The sequence below is a fragment of the Hemibagrus wyckioides genome, linkage group LG27 (assembly GCF_019097595.1).
Source record: "Hemibagrus wyckioides isolate EC202008001 linkage group LG27, SWU_Hwy_1.0, whole genome shotgun sequence".
Taxonomy (NCBI): domain Eukaryota; kingdom Metazoa; phylum Chordata; class Actinopteri; order Siluriformes; family Bagridae; genus Hemibagrus; species Hemibagrus wyckioides.
The window spans coordinates 7,212,022-7,226,157 of record NC_080736.1 but is presented as its reverse complement, the minus strand read 5'-3'; the positions used below and the strand labels follow the sequence as shown (position 1 = coordinate 7,226,157).

Genomic DNA, 14,136 nt, shown 5'->3' with positions numbered 1-14,136 from the left:
ATCATTTTGTTGACTCAGGCTTTGGGTTTTGAGTGGGGAAAAAAAACTGGAAAGCAGATTAGTTAGATTGGAGTGAAACTAGGAATAGTAAATGTTTTAGCTAAAGTGTAGAATGATTTTGACTTTGGTGAAGCCCTAAATTAAAATTTGGAGTAATATATCGTTTAGGTTAAGTGCTTTTCAATCTCAGGTACCTTTTTACTTGAGTACATTTTTCGTAAATGAAATATCTTGTCTGGATATATGTGAGGTTTATGAAGATGACACACTCCCTTGCTGTGCTTTTATTATATTTTTTTAGTGTTTTTCTTATAGATCTTGCTTTCCAGACACAGTGCTTCTGTCTGTGCCAAAGCCAGGAAGTCAATTATCTTGTCTAAAGTGCAGTCAGATACTAAGTGTGAGAAACGCAACAGGACAGTGAGAAAGCACACTTGTTTCTCCAAGGCAGGTCTGCTCACCATAGTGCTGAGAGGATTACGACTTATGAGGCCCACTCGCAGCCTGACACCCGCATTCTGATCACAAATTTGCTGCAAAATTTGTGAAAAACCAATCACATTTTGACCTCAGGTCCTACAGTGGCATGTGTTTTGGGTTAACCAGTATGACCTGTCAGCATCCACATCCCATTCGCCGATAGTCTTAGACAAAGAAATAGTCACAGATAGATGTCAAGTTTGGCTTGTAATGGACAGCCAGGGCAGTAAATTGTGCAGCACATCTTGTTTAGGTTTCCCACCGATATTTTGTCTAATGCTAATTATCTTCAGATTTACAGAAGGGCTTTGGGTGACTTCGAAGTAGGGCTTTGTAGTCTGCTTTGGCTTGAAATAAATGATTCAAGATTTATCACTTAGATTTAGTGTATTATCTTTAGTGCATTTCTCCTCCTTATCTGATTCTAATTTGCATCCTTGCTTCAGGGATTTTTTGGGGGTACTGTCTCTGACATGCATTAGAGAATTATAAAGTTAAAGGGAAAAAAAACAGACAGTTATCTATTAATATGAAGATAAATGAAAGGCAGTTTTTCAATGCAGTCACTGAAGTTGGCGCTTAGTTTAGCAAATACAGTACGTAAATAGTATTTACTCCATAAGCAGCAAAGGTTTTATATTATGTGTCAGTGGAAGGATTCATTTTAAGTCTGAATTTAAGACTTTAAACTCCCAGGTTTCACATCTCTTATTTTCATCCCATCTCTAGTGGCCCTTAAATCAAAGCTTACTGTATTGTAGCCATAAAATACATTGTGCATCTTGAGCTCTATGGAGTTCATCAACTGCGCCATGGACATACCTATTGAGCTGGCTGATGACGAACCAGAAATAATGATAATGAACATACAAATTGTTGTTTTGTTAGTGCTTTCAAGTTCTGCTTGTGGTAGGAGGAGAGTCTATGAAACTGTAGTAGGTGGAAAGAATTCAGACCCTGGAGATCGTCTTAACAAAGATCAAAGACCTTAACAAAGAGAAAGGATCTAAGTGTGGATCCAATTGTAGACGTCATGCGGCATGTGGGATGATGGAAACCTTAATCAGCTTTGGATGTGTGTTTGTGTCTACTATAGCGTGTAGAAATATACAAAGGTAGTATTAATGAATACTTTTAATTAATTAATAGAAGCTTGGAATACATTGCCCAAGTTAAAATGGAAAGGTATGAACTGATAAAATTAGAGTCATGTGAAGTGGCTTTATTATTGTTTCAACTATGTACAACTACTATGTACAACTGGTACACAAAACAGTAACAAACTAAATGAGACCACACAGAACTACACAGGTGAGCAAACCTATGCAAACAGTACAATACTACACAATAATAGAAATAAGAATCTCCCACAAAACCCACTGATTATAATTACTAAATGTAAATTAGTTATGTTTGATGGTAAAAAAAAGGCATTTTATAGCTTTAAAATAAAATATACACAGATCAGGCATAACATTGTGTTGGTCCCCCTTTTGCTGCCAAAACAGCCCTGACCCATCCTGCACTGTGTATTCTGACACCTTTCTATCAGAACCAGCATTAACTTCTTCAGCAATTTGAGCAACAGTAGTTTGTCTGTTGGATTGGATCACACGGGCCAGCCTTCACTCCCCACGGGCATCTATGAGCCTTGGCCGCCAGTTCACCACTGTTCCTTCTTCGGGCCACTTTTGATAGATACTGACCACTGCAGACCGGGAACACCCCACAAGAGCTGCAGTTTTGGAGATGCTCTGATCCAGTCGTCAAGCCATCACGATTTGGCCCTTCGTCAAACTCGCTCAAATTCTTACGCTTGCCCATTTTTCCTGCTTCTAACACATCAACTTTGAGGACAAAATGTTCACTTGCTGCCTAATATATCCCACCCACTAACAGGTGCCATGATGAGAAGATAATCAGTGTTATTCACATCACCTGTCACTGCTCATAATGTTATGCCTGATCAGTGTACAATTATAGAGAAATGTTATGATGTAGAATTAAAAAATGTAGTGAGTAGAAAGTACCGATATGATTGCATATTTAGTAAAGGAAAGAATTGCCTTGTCTCCCCTTCTGTCTAGGTATTTGGTACAATACTTTCATTGAGGAGAAGCGCTTCAACCCTCGCGCAGTGATGGATGATCCAGACCGGCAGCAGTCACAAAATCTTACTATACTTCCTGGAGTGGAGAACTGTGAACACATCTACTTCCACGTAATGGTAAGCTCACACCTTAGACACACTAACATTGCTGAACATTGCTTCACATGTAGTAACTCGAGATTCTCTTGCTAAGCCATGCTATATATTTCACACCCTACTGTCCACTTTGTAACACAGAAGAGCTGTGAGTTATGACAGCTGGCTACGAGAAGACCTAATAGAAATAAAATGTCATCAAGATTCTTTTTCCATCCTTTAAACAAAAGACTGCTGTGCTGCCTTGTGTATTTGAGTCGTATTATTTCTTATCATTCAAGGAAACAACAGACTATGCCAGACCCATCATATTTACAGTGGAAACAGGTCTACAGGATCCAGACAATGGTCCAACACTAGATGATACCTGGCCAACTACCGTCAGAACCCAGGTTAGTCCCTGCACTCTCTAACCCTTGCAAACTGCATGAAATGTTATGATGTCTGGACTCGCTGACAGGTTGACATGATGGTTTATATTTCATAAACCACTGCATTTGTGTTTTTACTGCAGCTTCCTTTTTGGAACGGCTGTGATGAGGACGATCATTGTGTCCCAGACCTGGTGCTACAATCACAAACTGACCTGATTAGCCGCAAGTATGGCTACATACCCCAACACACACACATATAACTATAGTCATACTAAACACAACAGTTTCAAAAATGACTCCATCTTTGCTCTATATTAGGCAGTTCTGTGGACAGGTGTTTCGAGTGAGCAGTGCATTGTGTCTTAGCCAAAGTGAACCTGAAGATACCGAGCGTGTGATAGAGGCATCCAGGAAGAAAATGGTAATGGATGTTCGTTTGGAGAACCGAGGAGAAAATGCTTATAGAGCCCAACTTAACATCTCATACTCCAGAAACCTACAGTTCTCCAGTCTTATAATAAAGGTAAGAAACTGTAAAGGGATATGAGGGATAAGGATGTGAAACACAGATGATTGTTTTGAGAGAGGTAGAACTGAAGAAATAGCAAAAGCAAATGTACCATTACAGGAACCGTCTATGTGTAGCTGAAATGGCTAAAAAGTAGATATTTTAACAATAATAATAATAATAGTAATAATAATAATAATAATAGATTAAAATATTAATATATAAATGTATAAAAATGTAATAAAATAATTTCTAGGCAAAAATCATACTTATGTCTTATGTCTGTCTATACTTTATCCCTTAAAATGTTAGGTTTTCTTTTTATTTTCCTATTAATTTCTATTTATTTTATCTCCCTGGCATTTTCCCCCTATGACGATGTTTCGTTCATTCCTGAATAAAGCTCCCAGCTGTTGGAATTTGGGTCCATAAACACTTTATATACTTTTTAGATCTTTTTTTAGGTCATGTGCTGTTTTTCATTGACAGCTTAATGAGACACTTTCAAACTAATTATAAAGCAGAGATACAAACATCTGAGATTGATATAAAGAGAACAGTTGCTCAACTGTTGTAATATTTGGGTCATAAGAGAGTTTTAGCAGAAAAGCATTACAGGATCAGGCAATTTTCATAGAAAATGACTCTACATTTGTAATATTAATATCGATATATGAGGACGTTATTTTAAAGGGGAAATGAAATTTTTCGCACTTAACTATAGATGCAAAGACTTTTTTTTAAATGGTGTGACCATTTTTGTTTTAGGATAATTCAGACATACAGATCGACTGTCGCAGTGGAGACAAGTCGAGAAATGAGAAGTACTGCGATGTCGGTGCTCCCTTCATGAGAGCTAAAACACAGGTAAGTGTTTGCTTTAAAAAACAATTATATGGCCTAAACTATTGCTCAAAAGTTTGGGATCACTTGCATATTTTAGCTTGATTTCAGCTAAGGAGGAAGACTCCATCAGCCAATCCATCTTGTGGGAGATGCTCCAGGAAGAATGGGGTGAAATCTCATCAGATTATCTTGAAAAATTGACCGCTAGAACACCCAGGCTGTAATTGCTGCAAAAGGTGTTTATTTTGATGAATGTAAAGTTCATCATTTCCATCAAAATCATTATTTCTAACGCTGACATGTCAGCATGTCCTGTTCTTTTGCTATATTTTCTATTCAGACTAATTCCGTGTGTGTTTCCTTGGAAAACAATACAATTTTGATCCCAGACTTTTGAGCGGTAGTGTATGTATTTCACCACCAGAAATATATACCAAATCTACCAAATATTCACACTAAACTGAAGGCATAAGGTTTAAAATTTGCAGATCAAGGCATCTGAGCTAGAGTCATATTTATTTATTGTCTTGTAGTTGAATGAACTCTTTAAAACAGCAGATTCTCAAATCTGTTTGGCCTGAAGGTGTTGACTGACTTTTTTATAACGGCAGCAGCTCTGGTTGTATATATATACATCGGTCCACCCTTTGCAGCTATAACAGCTTCAACTCTTCTGGGAAGGCTGTCCACAAGGTTTAGGAGTGTGTTTATGGGAATTTTTGACCATTCTTCCAGAAGCATTTGTGAGGTCACACACTGATGTGGGACGAGAAGGCCTGGCTCTCAGTCTCCGCTCTAATTCATCCCAAAGGTGTTCTATCGGGTTGAGGTCAGGACTCTGTGCAGGCCAGTCAAGTTCATCCACACCAGACTCTGTCATCCATGTCTTTATGGACCTTGCTTTGTGCACTGGTGCACAGTCATGTTGGAAGAGGAAGGGGCCAGCTCCAAACTGTTCCCACAAAGTTGGGAGCATGGAATTGTCCAAAATGTCTTGGTATGCTGAAGCATTCAGAGTTCCTTTCACTGGAACTAAGGGGCCGAGCCCAGCTCCTGAAAAACAACCCCACACCATAATCCCCCCTCCACCAAACGTTACACTTGGCACAATGCAGTCAGACAAGTACCGTTCTCCTGGCAACCGCCAAACCCAGACTCGTCCATCAGATTGCCAGATGGAGAAGCGCGATTCATCACTCCAGAGAACGCGTCACCACTGCTCTAGAGTCCAGTGGCGGCGTGCTTTACACCACTGCATCCGACGCTTTGCATTGCACTTGGTGATGTATGGCTTGGATGCAGCTGCTCGGCCATGGAAACCCATTCCATGAAGCTCTCTGCGCACTGTTCTTGAGCTAATCTGAAGGCCACATGAAGTTTGGAGGTCTGTAGCGATTGACTCTGCAGAAAGTTGGCGACCTCTTCGCACTATGCACCTCAGCATCCGCTGACCCCGCTCCGTCAGTTTACGTGGCCTACCACTTCGTGGCTGAGTTGCTGTCGTTCCCAAACACTTCCACGTTCTTATAATACAGCTGACAGTTGACTGTGGAATATTTAGGAGCGAGGAAATTTCATGACTGGATTTGTTGCACAGGTGGCATCCTATCACAGTTCCACGCTGGAATTCACTGAGCTCCTGAGAGCGACCCATTCTTTCACAAATGTTTGTAAAAACAGTCTGCATGCCTAGGTGCTTGATTTTATACACCTGTGGCCATGGAAGTGATTGGAACACCTGATTCTGATTATTTGGATGGGCGAGCGAATACTTTTGGCAATATAGTGTATATCTGTGATTTAAATTACAACCAAGGCTGCAAATGTATGATTCCTGAGGGCTTAAGATTTCTGTAAAGACATTTATTTTGCATCTGTGGAAGTCTCCAGTGTTTCCAGTAAGTTTTCCACAATGGCAGGAAAGAAGACTTTGTGCTTTCCAGTTTCTCTGTAATATGACAAGCTGTCTCCTTTTGTGAACATTCCACAGCATTCAATATAAATATAAATAGGTAAAAATGTTGAAATGTCATTCATCAATAAATCATAAGAAGAATGATGCACTTCACAGCATGCTATTATAGGCTTACAATCAACTTCACCACATTGTGTTTTATTATTTACTTATTTCCCAGTAGATTTGATTCTGCAACATTTTGAATGAAGCTGAGGATTTGATCAGGAAGGTCACGGGACATGAATTAGTTAGTGGATGATGTTTGACTTGTGAGATTTATGAGCTCTGTTAGTTTTTTGTGTACTGTATATGTGAACTGGGCTTCTGGTTGCTGTGTGGTAACAAAAATCTCTTCTAACTTCCCTGTGGTTATTTTCTTAGCTTGCTAATTCTTCAGCAAAATACTTACTTTGGCTTTGCTCTAAATCAAAACTTGTAAACATACAAACAAGAGTTTCCCACTGGTGCAAGGATACAGAAGTGCTGTTAAACAAGTTAGGACTGGGATGTGTGCGTGTGTGTGTGTAGTTTGGGTGGAAATGTAGAATGCAGAGTTCCATAAGACCAAAGTTTCTCACAATGTGAGTACATTTGGCAGTAAATCTGGACAATGTGGCAAACTTCATTCCAAGTCTTTCGTAATCATAAATGAATTAACTTGGTACTCAAGTGGTACTTTCTCTTATCTCACTACTAGCTTTTTTATGTAAATCCAGTAAAGGTCCAGTTCGGGATGAAGGTGCTGGGACGTAAATCCGCAGCCAGTTAATGTGACGTCTATACACCACTAATGGAGATATGTTTTATTGCTGTGTGAGCTAATGCCAAACAGTGAAACTGAGGAGATTCACCCTGGTTTAGTGACCTCACACAAGACAGGCCTGTATACACTCACTTTACACCAGGACATCAACATTCTTAAACATCTCTGCCAAAATTCCTGCTCTGTTCCTGATATCACACTTAAGCAGAATTAGGAAGGTCTGTTGGGGGAGTGGGTCTTTCTCACCCTGTCCATCGCTCTCTCTCTCTCTCTCTCTCTCTCTCCCTCTCCTTCTTTCACCCTGTCCATCTTCTCTCCCTCTCTCTCTCTCTTACCCTGTCCATCTTCTCTGTCTCTCTCTCTCCCTCTCTCTCCTGCTCTTCTTCTTTCACCTTGTCCATCTTCTCTCTTGCTCTCTCTCTCACCCTGTCCATCTTCTCTCTCTCTCTCTTACCCTGTCCTTCTTCTCTGTCTCTCTCTCTCCCTCTCTCTCCCCCACTCTTCTTCTTTCACCCTGTCCATCTTCTCTCTCTCTCTCTCTCTCTCTCTCTCTCTCTCTCTCTCTCTCTCTTACCCTGTCCTTCTTCTCTCTCTCTCTCTCTCTCTCTCTCTCTCTCTCTTACCCTGTCCTTCTTCTCTGTCTCTCTCTCTCCCTCTCTCTCCCCCCTCTTCTTCTTTCACCTTGTTCATCTTCTCTCTTGCTCTCTCTCTCTCACCCTGTCCATCTTCTCTCTCTCTCTCTCTCTCTCTCTCTTTTCCTCTGTACAGCTGAAATATTGCACAGAACAGAGGTTTGAACTGAAAACTCACCACAACTCCTTGGCAACAAGGAGTGTGTGCAAATTTGGTATTAACTCCTCAGTGTGTGCTAGCTGCCAACACTGAGGAGTTAATACCAAATTTGCACACACCAGTATTCAGACCTCAAAATTATTTCAAAGAAGAGACACTGAACAGTTGTGCCCATAAGGGCAAAAGCAGTACATTTCACTATCTGTTATTCAGACATGTCTGACTGCTTGATTTAACCACAATTTTTCACCTTAAAAGGACATCAGGGCATCATGCATCCACACACACATTCACACACTTGTTCACAACTAGGACCAATTTAGAGCAATCCATCCACCTATTAGCAGATTTCTAGTAGTAAGCTTCATATAAAGGGTTGAGTCGTCAATTAATCCCTGATTTCTAAACAGCAAATTAACACAACTACGATTATTTATTCCTTATGATCAATATGCTAGAATTTTATTATATCTTGCTTTTTGTGACAGCATATTTTCCACCACCTGACTTTTTTCAGGCACAAAGACAAGTTTTTTTGATCTAAAGCGGGTGGTCTAGAGTCAGCTGAAAAAACTTATGCCCTAAGAACTCTACTCAAGAAAAACCTGGCAACCTCGATCCAGACAAAGAGTTTCCATGCCTTTCCTGGACAGCACCAGGAGGCAGAAAGAAGCCTCCTAGCCGCACCACTTCTGCCACTTTTTCCAGGCACGATCCTTTTTCCACATAGCAGTGACAGAACTGTTACCCAGAATCCTCTTCTCTCATTGAGGCATGCCAAAGAGATCTTTCAGAATATCCTTCTAGCCATCCCTAGAACACTTTAAGGTATAAGAAAAAAAAGAATCTCCTGTATTCTCTGCAGACGCGGATGCCTGTGGGTTTTTTAGAGAGGTCTAGTGGTTACAGCTGAGTGCTGCTATTATCAGGTGGGACTGTGTGTGCTCTGTGTCAAGACCATCAGTGCTGAGGGATGCAACTAGAGGATATGGGAGTTAGGGCCTCATTAGGTGGTTTGCTGTGCACATAAGCGGTGTTCAGACTGGGATAGGACGCAATAAACACTAGTAGTTTTACTGCAGGAGTCTTTCACAGTGACAAGGTTATGGACATCATGGTGCAGTGGTTGTTGTGGTATTCCAGACCATATCACTATTCTCCTTTGGGTGTATTACTCTTAAGAGACAGCAATTTAGCATTAGTATTTGTTTTTCCTCTGTGTGCTGTGAGAAGGGCAGAAGAGATTTTGTACTCATTAGATTTGCTTACATGCATGTTTTCTTTGTTAACAGACTGAATGCCTTTGATTAAAAAAAGGCAATTTGTTTTCGATGAGAAGTAATACAGGATGTGACCTACACTTGGTGCCAAGTTCAGCTAAGTGGACTTTTACCAACAAATATGCTCTTAATTATTACTCAGTAGAAAACAAATTTATAGGCAGTGGTCTTTTTGTTGGAGTTTTGCCTTTGTTTTCTTAATGTCATTTGTCACACATTTGTGAACACCAGATTAGCTACCTAGTTATTGGTATGACTACTTACCTTGTGAATAAAAACAGCTTCAGGAGTCAAAACTTTGCAGGATTTCAGTATGTTCTTAGGACTGAATTCCTAACAAAAGCCTATTGGGAATATCGTGGCGTTCTTAGGTCATGTTTAAGTATCAGGTCTGTCCAGTAACTTCTATCAACTTTTTCCCAAATCAAGCTTAACGCAAGCTTAACCAACCTGAAAGGATACTTATGTAATACAGCCATCTTATTGAGCATTACTATTTGATATTTTAAGCAGTGCTCATATTATTTTTTTTTTTTTTTGCTGTGTAAAGGAAACTCTTGTTTGCATCCTAGTGATTGTTTTTGTTCAGACAGTTTTCAATATCTATAGCTTTGGTATAACATGTGAAGTAGCATTCACTGCAAATGCTTATTCTATCTCCACCAGTATACACTCTTAGGGTCCTAAAAGTTGACTGAATGCAATTTTTTTAAAGGAATTTAACAGTGTTTAATGTTAGCACCAATTGCTGTTAATATTAGCTGCTAGCAAGCAAAGAAATCCTTTTAGAAAGGAGAGACACACGTTCTGCATGATACGTATGACATAACGTTTCTCCATTCTAAAGTGTGTGTGTGTGTGTGTTGGTTGTCAGTGAAGCGGCTGTGAAGCTGTGCTTTGGCGCCCGTAGACGCTTTACTTCGAGGCCACAGACTTACAGCATATTATTGAAGACTTTTGCTAAACCCTGTGTGAAAGCTTGCACTGTTGCTGTTGGAAGCTTTTCTATACAATGGGGACTATTTCTCCCCGATCTTATGAGACATAAAAACTCACTCATGTGTAATCGCTGTGAGCTCGCTGAGGATGATTGGACAGACTTTTTGCAGCAGTGATAAAATCATATTTATGATCAGATCTAGACAGATCATATTTACCCTACCTGCTTATGTGATTTAAATAACAATCTGTTCTCTCTCTCTCTCTCTCTCTCTCTCTCTGTCTCTGTTTTTTTCTTCTCCAGGTCACTTTCCGTTTGGAGTTTGAATTTATTAGCTCAGTGTTGCTGGACCATGTTCGGGTCATTCTGGCAGCTGGAAGGTAAAAAACTCAAGTTAAAAATGTTTTAACACTCAGCAGTGCCCTTTTGTCCTGTCTCGTGTGGCACTACTTAAAAAAAGATTATAATTTAATTCAAATTATGTTGAAATTATCATTTATATAATAATAATAATAATAATAATAATAATAATAATAATAATAATAATAATAACAATAATAATAATAATTATTATTATTATTATTATTATTTATTACTATTATTATTATTGTTGTTGTTGTTTTTATGAATAAAATCATAATAAATAAAATGAAATAAGAATTATTATTAATAGTAATTATTTAATCGACAAGTCATGACCACTGTTGAATAAATATGATCTATTATACAGTGTATGTGATATAGTGTTGCCTATAGATAACTCAGACAATGCTATTGTTTCCAGACATTTCGTATTCTTCCATAGTTTATTATGGCTTTCTCTATCTCCTTCATGCCTGCTTTTTGGTAAAAATATTATTTGGAAAGGATGAGGATATCCATTTTTGAAAATTACAGAGGCTTAAGGAAATAGGTGGTTTGGCACTGCCAAATTTTGAATTATGTTACTGGCTCTTTCAGAATGCTAGCTAGAAGGGGCTTGGTTTATTCTGACTCTTTGACCCCCGGAAGCTGCATTAGTCAAACTGCTACAGCTTCAGAATATCATCTTACTGCCCAGCAAACCAAAACCTCCTTGTGTTTTATTAAATCTGACATCATTATGAATCATGCTCTTCTAGACTTGCCCAAGACCCCCAGAACATGTCCAAGATCATTGTAATCGCTTCCTCTAAGATGAGACTTTTTATAGAGGCTATTTATAGCCTTTTCCAAATTACATTTGTGTGGTCTGATGCTTTGAGCATTTGTCACAGCTTTCTTCTTCATCTCCCAATCACAGATCACAGCAGAAAACAAAACCTAGCCTGTAAACCCTGGTGTATAGTTACTGAACACATGAATTTCCATTGTACATGCATAGAAGAAGGACAGTTAAGGATTATTTAAGGATATATGGATAGTTAAGGATTATTTGGATCTACTCTGGACTTCTAAAAGTTTCCTCAGAGAAACATTAGGATTGTTGATGGAAACCTTGTTTACATGTGATCTCTTAACAACAGGCATGAATCTATATTTAATTTTGCTATGATAGAAAGCCCATATGATAATCATCAGAACTGGGTTCTTTATAAAACCATATGAGAAGCTTTCCTCTTTCAAAAAAGCTTCATAATATAATTCTTTAGAAAGCTTGAACCAAAGAATCATTAAGAACGCCTTTCTTTCTCAGGATTTTCTATAAGATTTATCTCCATTTTCTAAGTTCATAAAAATAATAAACATTCAGTCAGAATCAAAGCATTATGGTCTTTAGAATTTTACTAGTGCTGGCATTTTAAGATGACTTGTTTGTGTGTGTGTGGGTGTGTGAGTGAGAGAGAGAGAGAGAGAGAGAGAGAGAGAGCTTCTCCCCCATCATTGTGAAAACCCTTAAAAACTTCAGGAATTTCCACATGTGACTAAGTGTCACTTGACTGTTCCCAGTGACTGTTTTACTAAAACATTTCAGTCTGGCATCATTCCGAGTCTGAATTTATGGCTGTAACTGTGAACTAACATATCCAAGACTGATGAATGGGCACTGGAGAAATGTGAAACTAATGAATATTAATAGAGAACAGTAGACTAACTGAAGTAGCGCACATCATATTCTTCATTCTTGTCTCTCTTTAGTGATGGAGAAGAAGTGGCTTTACACGACAACATAAACGACATCTTCTACACGCTGAGATACGAGACTGACCTGTTGTTCACGAGGTCAGTCAGAGTATATGTATGAGCGTGATTTCCTGTAACTCTAAATCGGATGAGAAATGAAATTGTCTGTTTGCCTTTGTAGAGATTCCACTCCATCGCACTGGGAGCTCAAAGCCAATCTTGCTCTGGAGAAGGCAGAAAACCTCCGTCCGCCTTTCAACTTTACATTCCAAGTGAGACCCACTTACCCTTTATTTCTCAGTTGATTAAGTAAAAAGAGAAGAAAAAAGTAACGTTGTGTTCTCTGTGTTGTTCAGATCCAGAACCTGGGCTACTTCCCAGTGAGAAATCTACAGCTTAACATTATGATCCCAGAAATGACGAAAAACGGGAATCGCTTCCTACAGATCCAACACTTTCACATAGACCAGGTGAGTAATATATAGCAAGCTGAAGAATTATCAGACCATTACTCTTAAGGAACGCAGAAAGGAATTTAAATGTGAGCAGGAGAGGTGTAAAGTCGCCACTGATGTTTTCTGAGTATATATATTTTTCTACCAAATGCATTCAAGGTCAAAGTAATGGGTAACTGGGGTGGATAAAAACAACAGCAGTGCTGGAGACCAGGACCAGTCCAGTATTCTAGCTTCTTTTTTTTTTAATTCACTGCTGATTGGTCAGGCTGGTTTTGTTGTTAGATCATGATTTAAAACCTTGATGATGCTACAGCCATCGGGAACCAGAATATAAGAGAGCAATATTTGTTGTTTCTGTAAATGGAATTCTTTCTCTTTCCTGGTAATCACTAGTCAATAATGGGCACCTGTGAACACATGTATGAGGAACAAGCTAGATATCTCTATCCTCCTAGTGTGAGAAACATAGCATGAGACATAGCATGACCTGCAGTTCAAAAATATAGAAGTATTAGTTCCACATGCCTCAGCATTTTCAAGTCATACGTGATTGTGGAGAGCTCGGTGTTAAGTTGGAATTGGCAGGTGACCAAATTGGGAGGAAAATTCTAAAGTCCAAAAGAAACAGAGACACCGAAACAACATAAATTGCAACACAAACCTGTCATAAAAACTCTACGCTAAGGTTATACATGTCAACGTAAAGAGACTAGCCAGACTCTAACAATATATTTCATGTGTGACGCAAGGACAGATAACTGATTAACTCGGCAACTCATTCTCATGATGTGCTACGTCAAGAAGATTATGATCGTATACTTGTTCATTTTACGTACTCTAGTATATTAATGCACTTAACTAGTTTGTCAATTATTACATTAGCTACAAATTATTTAGTCTAGTCAGTTCAGTTTCCAGGCAACAAAAGCATGGGACTGGCCAAGAGCTTTGACTTTTCTAAATAAATGTCTGTCCAGGACTGCGTCATACTATAGACTATCACTATATTTCTATACTGATTTCAATTTATGCTTTAAAACGATTCAACCTAATATAACATAATCCCTTTTCTGGTGAAGTGATGAGCTGTGTTCTGCCTTTAGGTAGATGGGACTCACTGCATTCCCCCTCAACACATAGCACACAGTCGAGCATCACCAGAGGACCTGAGTCGTGTCTCTCGCCTGGTAAGTCTTTTTTATGTCATCTTTGTCTGTAATTCTGTTACTAATATCACACAGTGCATCTAAAAACCACACTGTGCCTTTTTATACTGGTGCTTTTGCTTAATTCTAAAATCCTTTCCTGTGATGTCAGGGCTATTTAATCACCATTTGTGGCAAGCAGATTGAACGTTTGGTCATCTAGCATGCCAAATTGTTGCTTTATGTAAGACAGAGAGTCTCTACTGCACTGGTTTATCCTTTAA

General features: G+C 39.0%; 1 protein-coding gene across 1 annotated transcript in view; it reads left to right on the top strand.

Annotated features, from left to right (window-relative positions):
* Nucleotides 1-14,136, top strand: part of itga11a (integrin, alpha 11a) — a 50,429-nt gene that overhangs the window by 32,295 nt on the left and 3,998 nt on the right. Inside the window, exons 17-26 of the mRNA XM_058382304.1 lie at nucleotides 2,568-2,707; nucleotides 2,968-3,078; nucleotides 3,201-3,286; nucleotides 3,379-3,583; nucleotides 4,337-4,435; nucleotides 10,450-10,526; nucleotides 12,265-12,348; nucleotides 12,431-12,521; nucleotides 12,606-12,719; nucleotides 13,811-13,894. Coding sequence (XP_058238287.1) covers nucleotides 2,568-2,707; nucleotides 2,968-3,078; nucleotides 3,201-3,286; nucleotides 3,379-3,583; nucleotides 4,337-4,435; nucleotides 10,450-10,526; nucleotides 12,265-12,348; nucleotides 12,431-12,521; nucleotides 12,606-12,719; nucleotides 13,811-13,894 — 1,091 coding nt within the window. The remainder of the gene's footprint in view (nucleotides 1-2,567; nucleotides 2,708-2,967; nucleotides 3,079-3,200; nucleotides 3,287-3,378; nucleotides 3,584-4,336; nucleotides 4,436-10,449; nucleotides 10,527-12,264; nucleotides 12,349-12,430; nucleotides 12,522-12,605; nucleotides 12,720-13,810; nucleotides 13,895-14,136) is intronic.